The following is a 22,154-nucleotide window of genomic DNA, read 5'->3' as shown; positions in this document are numbered from 1 at the left end:
CCCAGTGCCCTGCGTTAGCAATATGAAGGAGCAGCACTCATGTGTGGGCACTGGGCATCTGAGCATGGCTGGGTATGGCAGGATGGACCCTTTGGAGCTTGCTGTTAGCCCTGTGAAGCGCTTGAGAACTGAGTACTCCTTTCCCTATCTCTTCGCAGAGGAGGCCTACCAAAAACTGGCCAGCGAGACCCTGGAGGAGCTGGACTGGTGCCTGGACCAGCTGGAGACCCTGCAAACCAGGCACTCCGTCAGTGAAATGGCCTCGAACAAGGTAGGACCCATCGGACTCCCTTGCCCGCCCCCCCCCCCTCCCTCATTTCTCTTCCTCACTTGCTACCAAAGCTGGAAATCCAGTGGATAGTTTTTAGCCAGGTACAAAATGCATCAGACTACATCCCGTTCTCCTGGCCACACTGGAGTTTAGCCACGCAACTCCCAGTAAAAAAAACTTTAATGCATCTCTGAGCTTCTTTTTAACGTGCATTAAGCTGTTCAATTAAAAAAACCACCCTGAATGTTTGTAAATGAAGGCGCTGTTATCCTTAACTAAAATGTTCACGGGTTTGTTGACCCTGACATCTAATATTACTGCATATGAGTTGCTCAACCAAGGAGCCTAGTGCAAAGTTCTGTTTCTGATGGGGTGTGTGCGTGCATAGAGGAGGGATGCTAAAAACAAATAGTTTTAAGACTTTGGTATATGGTTATTATCTGAATACTATTAAAAAAAAGATGCAGTGGACTAAGAAACGAAAATAGTTGTACTGAGCTTGAAATATGAATCTGAAAGATTGCTCCTGTAGTTTGTGTAGATTCCTTTGGCTGTAAATTTCAAGGCACATTTTCAAAGTGGTGAAACATTAGGTGTTGGAAGGTTAAACTATTTCTCTATTTCTACTTGAGTTTAAAATAAGAGATATTATATTTGTTTGCCAACCATTACAATCTTTTCTGTTATTCATTCTTGCCACACACATTCTGTTGTGAGCCAAGAAAATGGTATATTTCAATATCAGAAGTTAGTTGTCTACAATGGTGGGGTACAAGGTTGTAAGCAACCTTGTGCCAGAGAGTAAACATCTGAAAAAGTGATAATAAAGATAACACTCTATTCAATACAATTGTATTTTAAGTGGTACAGACCCTATTTTAGCTGTAAACATTGATGCTAATATATGGCATAATATTGTTTATTACTAATGTTTGGAAGGAAAAAGAGCATATATTTTCAAATTTTCTGCAGAGAATAAACCTTCCAGATAGCCCATTTCACCGTCCTACTTTCCTCTGTGCCCTCAAGGCCACAGACTGAATATTCAGCTAATATTGATGGTGTTCATTTTAGTGGGCTTTACCTGAAATTACTGAGAATTTATTTTACATCTGTAATAAGCAGAACTTTCTACAAGGTACTTTGGGAGCTGTATGTTTTCTCCACATTTGTAATCACTCTAGAAAAAGGGGGGTTTAATTGTAACAAATAAAGTACACTTCTTTCCTCTATTCCGCCTATGCAAACAGCTGATTAATCTTTTAATAAACTTTTATTATTTTGAATGAGTTTAATTTTTTCAGAAAATCAAGAAAAACAAATAAGGTCTTTCTTTATATAATCTCTGTCTTTTATTTTACCTTTCTGCTTTCTTGTTTTGACTGCCATTCCCAACTTTGTCACTAGTTTTCATCAATTGCCTTTTATTTAACTGGATACTCTTCTGTGGCTGTGTATAAGATGTTAAGCATTTCAACTTTTATGCTGCTTTAGCGCCATAATATATCCAGTAAATTTCTCAGTGACTGTTTATACTTCTCCTGTCTCCACAGTCTCTCTGGTTCTGGTCAGCTGGTTGTTTCTGCTGCTTTTATGATTCGAAAGTAAAACTGACAGTAAGAGACAGAAGCACAAAAGAGAAGTGGTGTAAAGCTCAACATTTCCCAAACTTTTAAAAACAGTTTTGTACCAAATTGTTTAGCAACAATTCAAGCAGGATCTGATCCTGAGATACTGAACTCCTACATTTGGGACTTGCAGATATTCATCACCTCAGAACTGGTCCTTATTTTTTTACTGTAAATCAAGAGATACTGGGTCTGTTCCAGCTCCTATTGAAGTCAGTGGCAAAACTCCCATTTTTAAAAAGGGAGCAGGATCAGTGCCTCAGTTAGGGCCTGATCCTGCATTTCTTGCCAATCCAATCCAAGTTATTGGATATTTATAGTGTGGAAAGAATGCAGGCTTAGATAATTAATTTGCAAAAGGAAATGTACATAAATATTATCCAGTTATTTGTACTTATAATATTGAAGCCTTTTACAGATCTGATTAAATACATTTAAAAACACTTGCCCAACCACTTTAGGATGAATGACCCCACAGCAAGTTAACATTGGATGACTTCTGTAGGCTTAAGATGTCTATCTAATCTGTTGATCCATCCACTTGCTTGTTTATGCTACTTATATGGCCCTCGCTTTAGTAGTACCTGGGAAACTCTCTAATATTTAAAAAAAGAAATAACAAGTTATATTTTATTGAATCCAGTCCTAAACCAAGAAAGATATGGTGCCTTTTATGAACACAGGAGACAGGACTTTTAAAAAAATAAGATTTAACCAGTTACAAATCAATATAAAAATTGCTTGTTCAGTCAAATATATTAATAACCTTGACTTTAAAAAGATTGGTCATTATTTTTGAAAACATAAAAGACTCTGATTGACTTTTGTCTGAAAAAATCTATAGCTTCTTTCTTCACCCTGCACGACTGCAGGTCTTATCCTGGCCCCTTTCCCCCCTTGTGTTTGTATTGGTTAAAGCACTCCTGATTTGCCAGAGATAACTGGATAAACCTTCTTCATATGTACTTATTGAAATCAGGAGGAAAATGTGTCACATAAAGGTCCTCTCATTTCTTTAGAAACAGGATCACGCAGGCAAGGCATTTGATATGAGATATACAGTAAGCTGGGTTGTTGTAGCCTATCTGAAGGTCAATCAGAATGATGCCATATCTTACGTCAGAACTGGAAATTAATATTGCAGTCACATATTGAGTAGGTTTACTTGATCCATCTACTATGGATATAGATGTCAGAAACTCTGTTGCTAGTTACAATACAACACACTAAAATATTCAGAAACGCTCTCAGATAGTTTTATGTTGCATTAAGATTGGCAGGCCATAAATGAAATCTCTTTTTATTTTTTGTCTATGTAAATCTATGTGTATGTTTTCAATGTTCTTTTTTTCTTAAATCAAAAACAAATCAAATGTCATTAGTCATCTTGCGAAGAATCATTATAATAAATCAGTGAGCACAAACAATAGTGGCAAAAATCAATAAGAAAAAGATTTCAGTAAAAGCAGCAAAGAATCCTGTGGCACCTTATAGACTAACAGACGTTTTGCAGCATGAGCTTTCGTGGGTGAATACCCACTTCTTCAGATGCAAGACTGATATAAAAAAGATTTCAGTTTCAAATGTTGCAGGAGTTGTTATGAACAGTCATTCTAATTCTAATTATTTGTAAAAATATCTAGTATTTATACAACACGTTACATTTTAAAATAATTATACTAACATTAACTAATGCTCACGACATCCCTGGTAGATATGTAGATAGATACTGTTATCCTAATTCAAGGGAAAACTGAGGCAGAGAAGTCTAGTCTAAGGGTAAACAGGTAGCCTTTTGTACAACAGGGAAAAGAACTCAGGAATGCCTGACCGCAGTACTAGGATCTAAGCATTAGAAAAATACAAAAATGTATAGCAAAATAAAGTGAAAGGGAACCAACAACTTATAAATAACACTAGTATCTGAATATGTTCTTTGCCCACCATTTTTACAAGTGACATCAAAAGATCACTGTAATTGAAAAAAAAATAGAGATTGTGCGGGAAAGATACTTCTCTTTTTTATTTCCAATTTGTTTACTTTGTGCATTTGGCAGCACTTTCTTCATAGTCAGTTCAGTTTACTCTTTCCCCTGTGCTGTCAGTCAATTTCCCCTGTTTGTGTGAGTCTTTTAAACATAGTGGAGTGGCATAGGAACTGGCTATACTGTCTTTGCACCAGCTAAGGACTCACTCATATCAGGGGTGCAAAAGCAGCTATATTAGAGGAAAGAATGCCTATCAGGTTACAGTAGTCTGTGCCTCGTATGTGTCAGAACTATACTATAAACTTCTTAGGCCAGGGACCATGTCTACTGTACAGCTACTATCTTGATCTGATAGCATGGACGATTGAGCCCTTATTGAGTTCGACTGACTTCATTAAGTCTCTACTCAAGCACAGAAGGCTCCTCTATCTGATCTCAATACAGATTGAGTCCTGTGTTTATACAGTTTGGAGCATGCTATTGGTACACAATAAATAGTAATCAGTGACATGCAAACTCATAGCTATGGACTCAGGAAAGCAGAGTTGGTATAAATACGAGGGAGCATCTTGAGGAACCACACCACTGTGGTAGTGCACAGGGATGTAAAAGGCCCTTGGCTGGTTGTGTGGGAATTTCCACAGTGCAGGCACCGTGTAAGGTAGCCATAGGTGGTGCTCCACAGGCCCCATCGCAAGCTTGGGCATGCCAGGGGAGTGAGTGTAGCCCAGAGAGCTATGGCGATTCTGGGCAGCTCTATAGCCTGGAGCTGCCCGGTAGACAGTTCAGCCAGGGCTGCCATAACTCAGAGCAGCTTCCTGGAATGCTTAAGTTATTTAGGGGTTGTGCCATTCCCTGACCATGCCAGAATTGAGAAGGCCCAAAAGTAATTTCTTGGAGGAACAGCACACAATCTCACCCCGGTCTATATGCATGGCTCTATAAATAAATCAGAGTTCAGAAGAACATCCCAATCAAATAATGAGTTTATTTCTGTAGTCAATAAGCACGTTGCCAACTCTAATGATTTTATTGTGAATTTTGAACTATTTGATGTTTTTTCGTAAGTCCCTAGCTCCTGGAATCACATGAGTGCCAGATAATCTCAGCTTTCATTTAAAAAATAAAGTATGTGTTTAGCCCACATGGTTGTGGAGAAAAGCTTGAAAACGTAATCCCTAAAGGCTCAAAAAACAGAAGGCAGAATAAAAGAAATATTTTTTTTCTCATCTCATGATTTCTGGGGACCAGACTCCTGATTTTTGAGCCCTTGGATTGGCAATAGTGGGTAAGGCATGCAGACTGGATGCCCCATTCGTTGATGTGCCTTTCCATTTAATGTTTGCTAGAACTGAGGCTTTTCATATTAGGCCAACAATTTTCAAACTTGGGTGCTGAAAGTTAGGCTTCCTGATGCATATTTAGATGCCTAAATAAAAATGCATTAATTTGCAGAGGTGCCTGCTAACTTCAGAATACGCTGTGAGTGCTGGTGCACTTTTGAAAATCCTAACTTTAAGGTAGGTGCTGAGCAGGGATTTGGATGCTTAACTTACAGTTTGGTACAATCATACAAGCAAATCATCTTTTTAAAAAATTTCTAGGTTGTATGTGGTGGTGTTTTATTTTTATTATTGTTTACTCTTTATCCTTTTTAAAAAAGTCTTAGATTGTAAATTCTCCTGGGCAGAGACCTGTATGCATGTGTGTGTGTGCGTGCTTGTGCAGTACCTAGCACAATGGGCCCCTTAAACTTGACTGAGGTCCAGAGGTGCTACTAATAAAGATCTAGCAAACATTTTCCACAGGACTGTACTAATTTGTAGATGAGTTAAATATAGAGGAGTGCGTATAATGAAACTAACATGCAAACATGTTTTCACTTCTGTATTTATGATTTTTGCAAAAATCTCTAGCATATTATTTTAGCGTGTCTCTGTATCTGAATTTAAACACAGAAATGTTTCAGTGCATGTTGAAGTTTACCACAGATAATGATAACGTTCTTTGCTAGCTTTGTGATTCATCAAAAGCGGTGGGAACAAAAGTCAGTGAGGATCACTGTTAGTTACAGTATGTTGATACATTCTTGCTAACCTTGGGTTAGTGGTCCCAGACCTGTTTACTGTGAATGCACTATTTCTCCAAGAAATTTCTCGAAACATCAGAGTTAGAAAGATTTATGTTTTATTTAGTTTTACCACACAAAACAGCTACTGATTTGATACATCAAATAAAGTTGTAGCTGTCAAACGTGTATAGCAGGTTATGTGTTTATGCGGGTATTTATCAAGTGACTATGCAAAAGTTCCTTTGAGTTGTTGAGTAAAAATAAAATGCAGATTCCCAAAGCAGCAATGCATCCAACCATCTCTCAGACTCAAAGACTACTTTCTATGAGCACCAATACAAATATTTGTGGCCATATTCAGGCACTGAAAGAATACATTTCATGGTCCTGTAATGGCCATCCATGCCCTGTAGTCAGCTGAAAATTCTGACCATACCACCACCCGCTGAAAAAGAATTTAAACAAAAATAAAGAGAACAGGGATTAGTTTGAACATTTCATTACAGTGAATTGCATTTTATACACAATTTAAATTTCTTAATTGTAAACATTAAGGATAACAAGAATGAGACTTAAAGGAAAAACAGTCAACTTGAAATCTAGTTGATTTAAAATAATGAGTTTTTTACACCTGGCACTGAGGTCCCCTGCCGATTTTTGTTATTTAATAATCACATTTACCTATTGAGAAAAGTATTTTTCTTCTCCTTTACTGCTGTGTGAAAGACTTGTACAAATAACACGGGAAACTGACTAGCATAGGGGAAGGAGTGAAACTAAGTTAACTAGGCAGCAAATGCTGCCAAATGCACAAAGTAAACAAACTGGAACTAAAAAAGAGAAGTATTTTTCACCCTCTTTTTTTTCCCTATCACAGTAATCGTAGATGTTACTTGTAAAAGGAGTGGGGAAAAAGATATTTGGATGCTAGTGTGATTTATAAGTTGGCGATGTTCCTTTCACTTTATTTTGCCATATATTTATGTATTTTTTTTAGTGGTTTGATCTTAGGACTGGGAGCCAGGAATTCCTAAGTTCTTACACCTGCTGTGCCAAAGACTATCTATTTACCCTCAGGCAAGCCTTTTCTGCCTCAGTTTCTCCATAAATTAGGAAAACAGTACTTACCTACCTACCTATCAGAGAAGTGTGCATTAGTTTAATGTCTGTATAGTGGTTTGAAAATGTAAAGCACTATATAAGTCCCAAATATTTTGTTAAGAATTAGAATTAAAATGACTGTTTAGAACAACCACTGAGTCACATGAAACCAAAATTGTTTTCCTTACTGGATTTTATTTTCATTATTGTATGAACTCATTGGCATCTTTACTCTTTCCTCTGGGAGGCACTCAGATAATATAGTGATGGTCATCTAGATGGATACAGTGCATCTTACTAGAAATAAAGGAAGTGGCTAATGTTATGGTATGAAAGAATGAATCACCATTGAGAAGTCAGCTTTTATTAACAGACTGACTACTTTTTAGTCTTGTCCTTTTGAATCACTTCTGGTTACCTTGACATAGTTTGTTACATGACCAGCATCTTGTCTTCAGGAATGATATTCCATGTATAGAAGTTTTATATTTTATAGAATTTTTTACCAAATTTGTAAGCTCAGCCAAAGTAAAATAGTATCTTCTTATGTCATGGTCATAGATTAGAGTGACCTGTTTCCAATTAGAGAAAAAGGCTAATGCTGTCATATCCAATTTAAGAGGATTTCTTTATCAGTCACTCTCTTAGGTTTCAGCTATTACACATAATAAAATATGTGCTGGAAATAAAATAGTGGAAAAGGAATTTGCTAATATCACGACTCAATTTTGTTGCAAAACTGGTAGGTCCTCTGTTTTGCTGTTCAGCGATAAAGGCAGCTGATAATCGGTTCCAAAAATTTCTGCAGCTTATTGCGTGACAGCATTCTTATATAATGTCTGGCAATGCCATTACACTTGGCTAGTTGACATGATAGTTTAATTGGCTCTTGATGTTCTTGATCTTTCTAGGAAAATCCAAGGATGTGGTTAGCTCCTTACTTGAGTATGCATGCCAATTCTGACAAGAATTAGAAATGAATAAGATGTGGCTGTTCTCATGCAAAAACTTCATTGAGTGTAGCATCAGGAAGTACTTATTCATTGAGGGTTTCATTTTGTACAGCACAGGTGTGGGATGTTATCTGTATATGTAGGAGCTAAAAAGTGATGAACTAAAGAGGGAATGCATTGATGAGAGGATTTCTACAGGATCACCATGCTTAGCCTTGCTTCATAGCAAGAGTAAAGCAGAAGATGAATGTGTAGCTAAGCACCCAATTTGCATGCCGGAAGAATTGTACTTAAACCAGGGGTGGGCAAACTTTTTGGCCCGAGGGCCACATCTGGGAATAGAAATTGTATGGTGGGCCATGAATGCTCACAAAATTGGGGTTGGGGTGCGGGAGGGGGTGAGAGCTCTGGTTGAGGGTGCAGGCTCTGGGATGGGGCCAGAAATGGGGAGTTCAGGGTGTGGGAGAATGGGATGCGGGGGAGGGGTTTGAGGGCTCCGGTTGGAGGTACGGGCTCTGGAGTGGGGCTGGGGATGAGGGGTTTGGGGAGCAAGAGGGGGCTCCAGGCTAGGATCAAGGGGTTTGGAGGGCGGGAGGGAGATCAGGGCTGGGGCAGGGGATTGGAACACGGTTGGAGGCTCAGGGATGCAGGCTCCGGACGGCACTTACCTCAAGCAGCTACCAGAAGTAGCAGCATGTCCCTTCTCCAGTTCCTATGTGGAGGTGTGGCCAGGCGGCTCTGCATGCTGCCCTGTCCACAGGCACCGCCCCTGCAGCTCCCATTAGCATGCCGGAGGGAGCCATTGGAGCAGAGCGCATAGGAGCTGGAGATGGGCCATGCCACTGCTTTTGGGAGCCGCGTGGAGCAGCCCCTGACCCTGCTTCCTGTCTGGCGCACTGGAGGGGGGCCATGCCATGGCTTCCGGGAGCTGTGTGGAGCAGCCCCCAACCCTGCGCCCCAGCTGGAGCACCGGTGTGGGGCCATGCAGTTGCTTCCAGGAGCTGCGTGGAGCAGCCCCTGACCCTGTTCCCCGGCTTAAAATGGCTGGTGGACTGGATCCAGCCCGCGAGCCATAGTTTGCCCACCCCTGACTTAAACCCAAATCTCCTCAAACAAGCCCTTTCCTCATTTTCTGCTCCTTTTTTATGCTATGGAGCGGGTATACAAAAGTCCTGAGACCTCTGTGTTAGGTCAGTATGCTTAGTACTTAACCTTACTTGCTCCCATGTAAGTCTGGCCACACTTGTGCAGGAGCACAACAAACTTGCACTAAGATAAGCACAGTGATGAGTGTAGGTAAGGCACTTCCTAGTATGCACTGTGAAAAGACTTACAGGAGCAGGCGTCGTGGGTGAAATTTACCATAATACAGAGGACTCCTACAAGGCCCTCCTTGCCATTTAAGTACTGCAGTGTCTTCACACAGACACAGATATGGCAAGAGTAGCTTTGCAGGGGACTTCACACCCACCATTCATCCCAGAAGGAAAAGTCTTGCTGCCTACAAGTGAGAAAAGTCAGCTGGATACCCTGTCCTTCTAAGGAGCAAATCTGCAAGGAGTGTTGAAAGTGGGTCTGAGATTTTGGGCTGTTGTTGCGTCAAGAGAAAAAACAAACATGCAGTGGGTGAGATTATGGGTCTGAAAAGAGATAGGCAGGGTCTCAGCTGCTAGACTTGGGACTCTGTGCAGGTGAGTGAGAGCAGCCTTTGTTTCCTCTAGTGGGCCAGCTTTGGGTGACAAGGAATCCCTGTGCTGTAATACTGGTGTAGTGGGTGATGAGTGCATGAGAGATCAGGGACACTGAGGTCAGGCAACAGCTTGTCAAGGACCGTCTGGGGAGTTAGGAAAATGCTTTCCCCTGAACAGCCATAAGAACATAAGAACGGCCATATGAGGTCAGACCAAAGGTCCATCTAGCCCAGTATCCTGTCTTCCGACAGTGGACAGTGCCAGGTGCCCCAGAGGGAATGAACGGAACAGGTAATCCTCAAGGGATCCATCCCCCGTCACCCATTCCCAGCTTCTGGCAAACAGAGGCTTCGGGCACCGTCCCTGTCCATGCTGGCTAATAGCCATTGATGGACCTAGCCTATCTTTTTTTAATCCTGTTATAGTCTTGGCCTTCACAACATACTCTGGCAAGGAGTTCCACAGGTTGACTGTGCATTGTGTGAAAAAATACTTCCTTTTGTTTGTTTTAAACCTGCCTAGCAGATCTGCTGCTCATCTCCTAGGTAGGGCCTTGGCCGGGGTAGGGATTGGGCTTTGCACTGCCATCTCTCCGCTTCATGCTAGATGAAAGGAGCATTGAGTTCTATGCCTAGGAGAAAACGACAACTCCAAGCAGTGAGCAAGCCGCACTCAGAGGAAAGCACTTCCTCACTATCTGTGTGTCTCTTTACAAGCAGCTGTCAGCTCTACACAACTTAGCTCCTTCCTGCTGCCCCAACCAGCTGCAGCAAAAAGCACTTGGGGTCTGTCCCATAACTGTGGATTTTAGCAGACAACCTAATACCTGAAGCTAGTACCTAGAACCTGGAACTCTGTCTGCCTGCTTGCCTGAGCTTAGACCCACAGTTGCTTCCTACCCCAATCAGTTAGAGAGTTTAGATTTCCTTTGATCTCCAAAAGCCTGTGACTATGCCCCTTTTTAGCTACCCTAAGCAGTGCCTTAGGAGATGGAATATCTCTTACCACTTATGCAGTCTCAACCCAGTAGAGGTGATTTTACCAGTCTGTCGTCTTCCGGGGCTCTAATGACTTCCTCCATACACCTCAATGTAGCAATGTTCCCAGTCCCTGCACACTGACGTACAATCACCCCTTTTTATAGCCTCTTTACTTTTGCACAGGTATCAAAAATTCTTTCCTTCAAGTATAACACCACATAACAATGTAGTAAAAATAGAAAATATTATGAAGTAATAATCAGTGAAAATAGTTTAGGGCATGATGTGGGTAAATGAGCCTGGTTTTCATCCATCATATATATTTGAATATGAAATATTTCTTTGACAATTTAAAAAAATGTTTTATTGGAAGTAAAATGTAAATGTAGGTGCTACTTTTTAGAGCATACTCACAAAAAACCTTAATGTCTTTCCTAAGAAAATAGTATTGACTATTGCAAGGATATTACTTAGAAATGGATTTTATGTAAATGAGCACTTCATAATTGCTCACCTTGTTAATAATGGTTTTGCAGTTACTCATAAAGGCTTCTAGTTACTTGGTTCTAAATTCTGCCTTAAAGATCCACCAGAATCTCCTGGATATTATGCTGTGTACTGAAGTAGTGATGGTTAGGTCATAAGACTTGAAGCACTTCAAAGATGGAGGAATGATCTTTCTCCTGTTTTGTTTGTTGTGCATTTTTAACTATAGGTATTTCCTTGCCTAAATAACTTTTAATGCAGTGAATATGATATCCACTGAAATATCAGTGCAGTTGCAATACGACAGAGAAATCAGAAGCAGTTTTGCTTACTTGATTATGTTGTTTCATATTTTGCTTTGTAATCCTTTACTAAAACACTATATATTTAAGAGATTTTTCTCTCTCTAACCTATGTTTCCAGCTTTGAGATGGATTTACCATTGCTAGATTTTACTTTTACCAAGGACATGTCTACACCAAAGATTTATGCCAGTTACAGTCATTGGTGGCCTGCCACCAGCATAACTGCAAACCTCTAGTGCTGGCAAGTTAACCCATGATGTGCACTGGCACTGCTTATCCCTGTTTGAAACTGTGGTGAACTGTACTAGTGCAAATTGTGGCTTTTATCAGCTTTGCCTGCCTATAGTGGGACTGGGGCGAATTGCCTGCATAGACAAGGCCATAATCTCAGAGACCAGTGAACCAAACTAGTTCACAGTGCCTGTTTACAAGATTTCCTAAAATACTATTCAAACAGTTTATGTTTTCTGTTAATTAAGTAGTAAACCACTGATGAGTGGTCAGCCAGACAAATTACTTTTTCTGTTTTTCTGTTTTTGAATAAAAGAGCAATGTTCATAAAACTCAGCCAGTCCTTTGTGATGGCAGGAGACGAGAATGCTAGCTTGTTATTTAAAAAAAAAAAAGAGAGATTCATAGTACTGCTTCAATCTTTTATCATAATTAGAGGGTAGTTCAAAAATCAGACTAAAAAAACAGTTTTGCATTCTAGTAGTCCATCTATACTGTTCACAGGTCAGCTTTTAATTCCTACCAAGTCAAGCTTGAGTGGTTAATGAACTTATTTAAAATAATCCTGAATATATTACACAAGACTGCAATACCAGAAATTGTTTGACCTCTGAAACAACTCAAAGTTGCAATGTCTTTTCATATTTCAACTCTTATTATCAAATGTTTCTTTTCTTTCATCTTCCTGTACTACAGATCCTGTGAAATAGAGGATGGATGATGTTACTCTATAATAATAGATTTTACTTCTACAATGCATAATATTAAAGGAACTCAAACGGATTTACAGACAATGCTCACTGTTAAACCAATATTATCCCCAATTTACCGGTTGGGAAACTGAGGCACAAAGTGCAAGGTGACACATGTCATAGGCAGACCAGAAATAGAATGCAGTTCTCCTGACTCTCATTTGTGTGTGTTAGATACAAGACTTCATATTTATTATTTCTATAATAGCAGTGCTTAGAAGCCCCAATCAAGGATCAGGGCCCCACTCTGCTAATGTAAATTAGCCAGCCCCACCCCCAGAAAGCTCTCACACTTGTCTAGACAAGGATTTTGATAATAGAACATGATCCAGTCTAACTATCCCATTCCAAAAGTCTACTGTAGAGCAGGCAGCATATAGTTTAACATGCTAGGCTTCCCATAGGCTTTCACTTCACCAGTTTAGCCTGTGTTTAGGCAATGTGTCTTGTCTACACTAGGCATTTCAAACATTTAAGAACACATTAGGTAACATGTTTTAACAACTCACCTTATATCCTAGGGTTTGTCTACATGGGAAACTTTGCCAGCAGAACTTTCAAAGTGACATAAACTAAACTGAAAAAAAGATATTCTTGATTCCAGAATCAGATTTTTACACACATGGAGTAATAGTGGCATAATTATATTGCTATCGTTCTGCTGGTAAATTTCCCTATCGAGATAAGCCTCTAGCCTAGACAAGAGCTACCGGTAGGCCTTGATGTGCAAAAAGGGTGTTTTTCAATCATGTTAATTTAATGTGGCTGAAAAACCCCATTAAGATGCAGGTTGACACATTTAAAGCCATATTAGCTGACCTTGTACCCTATGCTCCCCACTAGGTGTTAATTTAACCAGTTTAGCAGGAGTTTTAAAGGCAGTGTTACTTAACTAGTGTTTTAACATAACAGTCTAATAAATCAAACTACACAAGATAAGCACATAAATTTGAAATTTCTTCTCAAGTGGTCAGCATTAAACGAATTAAGAATGTTGACATTTCAGTTGTCATAATGTGGTTTCAAAGAGTTGTTTACTGCCTCACTGAGATGAATGGGTTCGTTCAGGACACCCTTATAATCACTGTTTCGTGATATCAGTCTGTAGGCTCTGGAAGACAGAACTGCATCAGTTCATATTGAGAAAGTTATCTTAATTACAAAGGCTAGAAATGTAGGTCCATTTATTATATATTTTATAATTTTATTTACAATTTATAAAACTCTAACAGTGCGCTTGGTGCTGTATAAAATTCAAACTAAGACCTTACCTTGAGGAGTTTATAATCCAAACATACAGACAACAGAGGGGTCTCCTGGAAGACACAGAGAGTACTGCTATTTAAGAGCAATTTTTGCAAAGTAAGCATGTGATTCATGAGAGCATTTTTTGATGTGGGAAGCAATTGTTGTAAGCTTCCTGGAAAAAGTTAGTTTTCAGGGCTGATTTGAATGAAGAGAGGATAGACACTTGGATTGAAATTCTGTCTGTAGTGAAATCAATGGGAGTTTTCCCATTGATTTCAGGAGAGCCAGGATTTCACCTTTGATGCATTGGAATAGAGAAGGAGTTCCAACCTGAAAAGGAGAGCCAGGAAGAAGTCACAAAGAGGAGAGTGGAAGAAAGTGAGGTATGCATCATTAGTGGAACAAAAAGGATGCAGAAGAGATAAGAAATAAGAACAGAGATTGAATCAGGGTTCTGGGTGGAGTGGAGTTGTGGATCTTCCAACAAAAGTATTAAACAAAAACATTAAATACTGGAATAAATCCTAAAATATTGTATTTTTAGATTGTGCGCTCTTTATAGCAGATAGTGTGTCTTCTGTGCTCAGTAAGTGCTTAGTTTATATTAGACCGCCCCTGGTCTAATATAAACTTTTAGAAGTGGTGTGCCGAGTTTTCATTTATTCATTCTAATTTAAGGTTTCGCGTGCCAGTAATACATTTTAACGTTTTTAGAAGGTCTCTTTCTATAAGTCTATAATATATAACTAAACTATTGTTGTATGTAAAGTAAATAAGGTCTTTAAAATGTTTAAGAACCTTCATTTAAAATTAAATTAAATTAAAATGCAGAGCCCCCCAGACTGGTGGCCAGGACCCAAGCAGCGTGAGTGCCACTGAAAATCAGCTTGTGTGCTGCCTTCGGCACGCGTGCCATAGGTTGCCTATCCCTGTATTAGACACTGTCACAATCTAAATAATAATAAATACAAATAACGTTAAAATATTTTGAAAATATGTTTATAATAAAGATCTGTGGAAAACGGTTTTTGGTTTGTACTTCTCTAACCTTGCTTTATCAGGATGGTGACCACTTTGTAACTCTTGCTGACTCCAGGATTGCACTTGAGATTAGAACTCTCATGTATTTTGCATGATCAGCAATGTAAAAGCCTCTGACACTATTAAACATATATATAGCTGAAGTTATCCAGAAATTGGAATTAGCACTCAAATGGTGTTCGTGTTATTTCCAAATGTATAGTGAATGGGCCCAAATATATCAGTATGGGCTTAACCCTTGCCTCCTCTGAGCAGGTGTGGTCATTTGGCAATGGTCTGTCTTATCCTAAGCTACGGATATATGTTTGAGAGGGTTTGGCCACAGTGGTGGGTGGAGGGTCTGAGGGTTGTCATACCTTCAGTCTGAGCCATGTCTCCCTCTGAATGTACATAGAAAAACCAAAGCATGCTCACTTTTGTAACTGGAAGGAAAATAATCCATTCTAATGCTGGAATTTCATTCAACACTTAGTCATGAAAGAATTCATACGGATAGTATATGCTGTGCTCTTGCTATAGCAGCTCCCTACCAGCTTTTCAGAAGTTGGGAGGACAGATAAGTATTTTAGATCTTCTCAAGTTCCATGTTTATTTTGTTCTCTAAAGATGTCATCCACCAGGATTCTCACTTTTGTCTTTTAGCTCCCCTGTATTAAATATCTGCTGCCACAGAAAATCGTGTTTGAGAGCACTGTTCCCAGCAAAATCAAGATTCATTATTTGTATGCTGTTTAACCGTTCTTGAAACAGCCATTCTATGCAGTTTTACAGTGAGCATGCTCAGATTCCTCAGCATCTCTGTCCTCTGCTGCATGCTGATCACCTCGGTGGCTGCCGCTGGCTCTTATTACTGGCGAATGGCATGCTGTGCTGATGCAGACACCATAATAGGAAGCACCTAGGCCTGTCATAAACAAACAGGTCTGAAAAAAAAAAAGTGCAGGTCTGACGTATGATGTGTCCATAGCAACGAGGAGAGATCAGGCTGCCATTTTGGAGTAAATGCAGGATAGTATGGGTCTACAAGAAGCCAGAAAGTATCTTGCTGGATTTAAAAGCTGTTCTCTATGTGTACATCAGAATTTTTGTGAAACACAGTATTTGCAAGAAGACAGCTTGCAAAAACAATGTCTTTAATTACTAACTTCTGGGGAATTTAAGGGTTTCTTTGAACTAACTGATTTTTCACTTGCAATGGAAACTTTAGCTGGATATCAGAGCACACTTACTCCTGAGAAATACTAATGTGAGAAATTGTTTGACAAACAAATCATAGTATATCTCTTTGGATGCCTAATTATTGAAACAGAGGGCATAATATTTCTAAGTAAAATGATTGTGCGTTGCTTACACTATGAAGTATGGCCAAAGTTTTGTACATCTGAATATTGGATCCAGGTAAGACTGCATTTCATGTTTGATAATTACCTGCTTTTTGGTTTTTCAACATCAGTAAAACAAATGAATAAATGTTGGTGCTTGGAGGGATATAGAGTAGTTTAGGTGTGGTGCTGTAGAAAAAAGCTTTAAAGATTCAATTACAGGAGATCTTTTAAATATCATCGTTGTGAAGATGTTGTTGCAGTCTGTAAAAAATATATAGTCAGATGCATGTGCCTGGAATTTCTGGGATAACTTTTAGTTAATCCTTGTTTACAAAACTTGGCTTTACAATGAAATGACTAAATTGAAAAATATTCCAGATAGAAGATATCAGAATGCATAGGAATACTCGCACAAAAATAATCTTGGGATTGAAGGACTAAAACAAAACAATGTTTTTTTCTTTGTGTGCATGTTTTTTAACTCAATTTAATATACATCTATAGTCTGATGTTCGTATTTACAATTTTGTCCTTATATTACTGAAAGACTACTTCATAAGAGAGATGATATGGCAATAACACCTAAGACTGTATAACGGGTGTAAAGTAGAATTGTAGCAGAAAAACATCTCTATAACTATATTGTTTTGTATTCTTCCAAGCAGATTAAAACCCTAGTGCTGCTGCACCTCTGTTTCGTCTTTTCTAGTTTTGAGGGGGCAGAGGTTGTGGCTGTAATGCTGTAAAAGGACTATCTGTTGATGTGTGTGTAGTACTATTTGTTTGTTTGTGTATTATATGATCAGAATTTGAAACATTTACCAGACTTGGAGGACTAACCCTCTTAACCAGAGATAAAGGTGAAAGACGAGTGTGGACCTTCAGTAGATATGCCCTGGTGAGAAGGCCAGCTATATCCAACTGCTCAAAGCAGGGAGCGTGCTGGCTGCAGATGCTGTTTCTCATTTGTATCAGCCTTTGGATAGTCAGTGTTGAAATATGAAGCTCAATGCCACTTACTGCTGGGAGAGAGGAGGATTTTCTGTTTCTTCTGTCCCCTACAGAACTTCTTGGCTGCCATGGGGGTAGAAGGTCTGCACAATTCTACTCTTTTCCCAGCCTCATTTTTGCTCCTGTGTCTGCCTCTGCTGCTGCTCACAGCTTTGCCACACTACCACAGTATTATGTTGACCTCATCCTTGTCACTAATCAAGTATCAGAGGGGTAGCCGTGTTAGTCTGGTTCTGTAGAAGCAGCAAAGAATCCTGTGGCACCTTATAGACTAACAGACGGTTTGCAGCATGAGCTTTCGTGGGTGAATACCCACTTCTTCGGATGCAAGTCATCCAAAGACTTGCATCCGAAGAAGTGGGTATTCACCCACGAAAGCTCATGCTGCAAACCGTCTGTTAGTCTATAAGGTGCCACAGGATTCTTTGCTGCTTGTCACTAATGTTACTGATAACAGAATTCTGGATTGCAGCATTGAAAACTGACAAGACTCTGCACCTTGGGAACTGCAGAGTCCCTTAGAAAGACACCTTAGCTTTGGCATATACTCCATTCGCATTTGAAAGGTTATACGATCACAAGCCTGGGTATATTTACCCTTGAATTTTTAGTCACATTTTACCATATGTTAATTAACACAACTGTAAATTGCAGCATAGACAGGACATGAATGTTTGTTGCTTGTTGTCAGCAAACTCGTATCTTGTGAAAGCAGCAAAGAGTCTTGTGGCACCTTATAGACTAACAGACGTTTTGGAGCATGAGCTTTCGTGGGTAAATACCCACTTCGTCGGATGCACCCACGAAAGCTCATGCTCCAAAACATCTGTTAGTCTATAAGGTGCCACAAGACTCTTTGCTGCTTTTACAGATCCAGACTAGCACGGCTACCCCTCTGATACTTGTATCTTGTGTTTTCACTAGAATTTACTATGTTGGTAGTTAATGTGTTAAATAACATATAGTAAACCACTACTAATATTCAACAGCATATATATGAAATGCTAAATTAAGTAGAAATTGATGGGGTATGTCCCCTCACTCACCTTTGTGAGTGTGAAAAATCTAAGATTTCTGAGCCCTGCTGAATATTATCAGATATGAGCTCCTATTTCAATGCTTGCTAGAGCAAGATGACTTAGACAAGGTATAGAAACCCATGGATTGCCTATGATAATGTTGTATTTGTTTAATCAAGTCACTGCTGCCCTTTGGTCCAGTAGCGTATGGAATTCTGCTGTTGAAAGATACCACTTGAACCTCTGCTTAAATATTCTTGAAGCATTTTAACACATTTTTTTAATTCAATCAGGGCCTGATCTAATGCCCATTGAAGTCAATGGGAGTCTTGTAGTTAACTTCAGTGGGTTTTGGATTGAGCCATTCACTATTTTCCTTTGCTATCTTTACCTCTTATCACAGGGCTTGAAAAATCCAGTTGCCTATTTGTTATTGTCACTGCAGAAATTGTCCTGAGTAAGTGAAGGGGCAGATCCATCTACTGCAAAATTTAAGCTCTTTATTAAAAGGTTCCAGTCCCTGTGGCTGGAAAAATAACCTTGTGAAAATGAACCCAGTGTAAAGCAATGGACTGGTGTGTTTGACTCTGCCAAGATACAGTTCTTGCTGCTTAGAGCTTTGCCAAGCTTCTATTCAGAACCCTGTGAAAAACAGTGTAAATTGACAAGAATCAGCTAAATTCACCCAACTCCTGTCGTGGGAAAACTATGAGCCACAGCTGAAGCAAGCACTGGACCTATGTAGAGGATATGAGAACACAAAATGGAGAGGGGATGTAGAGACTTCTCTACCCTTATAGCAAACAGAATACAGAGAGAGATCTGGAGAAGCAGATATACACACATACTGCAGAAATCAACTGGGTGGGTAGACTATGGGACACCTTCTCTCTTCACAGCAGCCTGGAGGTTTTGGGGTTGAAGCGGGGGGAACATAGAGAATGCTTTCTGTTTTCAGAAGCCAGGAACTGTTAGAGAGTGCTTCACATTTACTTAGACACATTCTAGCCTAAAGCTGATAAAAAAATAGGGAGCCTGTAAGCAAGATCGAAAGAAGCAGGCTGTGTTGGCAGATGGGGATGAAGAAATTGAGCTTCTCACCAAGACCTTCCCAGCATCTTCTGTACTGTCCTCTGACTAGTCCTGTGGCCTGCAGGTACGCTGCATTTTCAGATCTTGTCTTTATCACTGAAGGGCTCTGTGCCCATTTGGAAAATAGTTTTTATAGGTTATGTACTGACAGTGTCAAGAACTTTACATAGCTTAATTCTGCTTCAGTAGCTATCAGCCGAGCCTCTGGACAGCACATTTGAGCATTGATTCATATTTATCTGGTGCTTAACCAAAGGAGTATTCTTTATCAGGTAGATGTGGAAAATAGTCACCTTTAATGTCAGTGGCATGCTGCATTGATCATACCGTCTTCACACTAAAACGACTAGGACTTGAAGGAAGATTTTCCCTTCACTAAGCTTAAAAAGAAGAGAAAGAAGAATGCTGATTTTAGATAATTTTGATCAGGATCTAAATAAAGAAAACCCTAGTAGTAGTAAGCCAGGTTTGTTTTGGTTGTAAAGTAAATTTTTCCAGTTAGAGACTATTTTTATATGGACTTCAGAAAGTTCTGTTTGACCTGAGTGATATGAGGTACATACAGTGTTTCTTAAAAAGAGATTTTGACAAGAAATTCAGTAATAAAGGTGGGTTAGTCTTGCCACTTTCGTACTTGAATACATCTGTATTCTTTATCCATGTTAGACATTCAGCAAAGAATGTACCCAGTGTAATCATTTACTTTATTTAATGCAACTCTATCACTTGTCAGTATGTGAGGTGATTTTAATTATTTTTTTAATCTATCCTGTGGTTTCTTGTTTTGCATGAATGACAGGAGTCCTTAGGTTAGGCCTCCTCATAATCTGATAGCACAGAAAGCAAGTGGTGATGGCATATTGTTGATCCAAAAACATTCTGACCAAAATTCTTTCTATATAGAAAGTGTGGTGCTTTAGATTAACTCCCTTTAATGCTCTGTTCTCTGCTTTTGAAGTTCATGAGTGACCTTAACTATTTAGGCTATAATCATTAATTACTGCTAATATAGATTTTGAAATAGTTTTACTATAGAATATTCATTGACTAAAAAAACTATACATAAAAGCAGTGCTTATAATATGTCATTGCAGTACAAAGTTACAGTATGTACTGGGAACTTGGTGAGTTTTAAGTTGCATGCTTAAAGGCAATATTGATTTAGCTGTGAAATTATGTCCTTATTAAAACCAATTTATTGGTGTTCTGACATGCCATTTGTGCTCACATGTAACCCATGGTAACACTAACAGGAGTTTCATGTATTGATGTTGAGATTAAGCCCTTCATATATATATACACTGTAAATGAGGCTTGGTGGAATTCAGTTTTTAGACATAAGGTAACTCCTCACTTAACGTTGTAGTTATGTTCCTGAAAAATGCGACTTTAAGTGAAACAGTGTTAAGCGAATCCAATTTCCCCATAAGATTTAATGTAAATAGCAGGGGTTAGGTTCCAGGGAAAATTTTTTTTGCCAGACAAAAGACATTATATACATTTTAAACAATTTTAAACAAGCAATTTAATACTATGCTGGGGGGGAGGGGGAAGTAGTGTGTAGGTGCTGTGTGTTTACAAACATACTGTACATACAGTACAGTACTATAGTTGGGAGGTGCGAGGTGCCCCTGCCTTACCCTACACAGGCACAGCCCACTGGCACTGGAGATGAGACAGGCAAGGAGGCTGAAGGTGCTGTAGGCTAGGAGAAGCACATTGCACAGCAGCGGCAGCTTCCCCTACTCTGCAAGCACCAGGGGCAGGGGGGATGGGCTCAAGCCTCAGCCCGCCCACCCCCCCCTTCCCCCAATCCCCCATCCTTGACCTGCCTCTTCTCCCCTCCACCTCCTCCCCCTTTACTTCCCACGCTGCGTCCTTGCTCCCCCCTCCTTCCCCTCCCTTCTAAATGCCGCAAGCCAGCTGATTGCTGCTGGCAGGAGGCAGGGGAGAGAGGGGGAGCCTGCATGCTGAGTCCTCGCTCCTCCCCCCTCCCTCCTGCCCAGGGCAATCAGCTGGCTTGCGGCGTTCAGGAGGCATGGGAGGGAGGGGGAGCCTGCATGCCGAGTCCTTGCTCTTCCCTCCTCCCTCCTGCCCCGAAACACCGCAAGCCAGCTGATTGCCGTGGGCGGGGGGGGGAGGGGGAAGGTGCTGATCCGCGGGGTCTGCCGGCAGGCGGGAGGCGCGGTGGGGAAGGGGGAGCATAGGGAGGCTGCCAGTTGTGGAGAAAGCAGGTAGCCAAACAACGTAAGAGTGGAGCATTGCACAACTTTAAATGAGCATGTTCCCTAATTGATCAGCAACGTAACAACGAAACAACGTTAACTGGGACGACTTAAAGTGAGGAGTTACTGTATAATTTTGAGGCTAATATCAATGTTTATTTTTAAGCTTATTTTCAATTTTACCTATTTAAATTTTCACAGTTGCAGGAAATTATGGTAGGGGCAAAGGGGTGTGTGTGTCAGACAATAATTATTTAATGACAATAGGCTTTGAGATTCAAAAAGCTAAAGCTTTATATCCACAAACTGTCAGCATCACATGTCAAAATATACAAATTAAATATCCTTAAATCAAACTCTAATCAGTTCCCAAGCTGCATTTTTGTCACTTTACCTATGTGTAAATTTCAGTTATTGATGGAAACATTTTTTCATTGGTTTGTGTGTGTATGGTGAAATTGAGAAATGACCGATAAAAAAATCTAATCCTTCCGAGCCGGTATAAAAGTTAGCTTAAAACTGATTTCCACATTGGAATAATTAATCCAGGCTAGTGTAAAGGGGCTATTAAAAAGCAATTTTCTTTCCACTCATCTGAAATCTGTTTGCACAAAGTTAACTGGAAACCTGTAAAACTATTCTTATATACACTGTGTTGTTTTAAGAGGTAATTCTTGTATTTGTTTTGGATTATTCATGTTTGTAGCAAATGGTGAAATTCACACATGTGCAAAGG

At 39.8% G+C, this 22,154-nt stretch overlaps 1 protein-coding gene across 10 annotated transcripts in view; it reads left to right on the top strand.

The window, feature by feature from the left end:
* Positions 1 to 22,154, top strand: part of LOC123372697 (cAMP-specific 3',5'-cyclic phosphodiesterase 4D) — a 618,378-nt gene that overhangs the window by 545,438 nt on the left and 50,786 nt on the right. For 9 of the 10 annotated variants that reach the window (XM_045021019.1, XM_045021017.1, XM_045021020.1 and 6 more), the window contains one exon: positions 159 to 271. In XM_045021019.1, coding sequence (XP_044876954.1) covers positions 159 to 271 — 113 coding nt within the window. Of the gene's footprint in view, positions 1 to 158; positions 272 to 16,031; positions 16,145 to 22,154 lie in introns of those variants that run through there. The other variant, XM_045021026.1, reaches the window with a different exon arrangement.

Source organism: Mauremys mutica, chromosome 6 (genome assembly GCF_020497125.1).
Source record: "Mauremys mutica isolate MM-2020 ecotype Southern chromosome 6, ASM2049712v1, whole genome shotgun sequence".
In the NCBI taxonomy this organism is placed as follows: domain Eukaryota; kingdom Metazoa; phylum Chordata; order Testudines; family Geoemydidae; genus Mauremys; species Mauremys mutica.
Note: the sequence above shows the minus strand (reverse complement) of the source record. Positions and strands in the feature narration are given on the sequence as shown.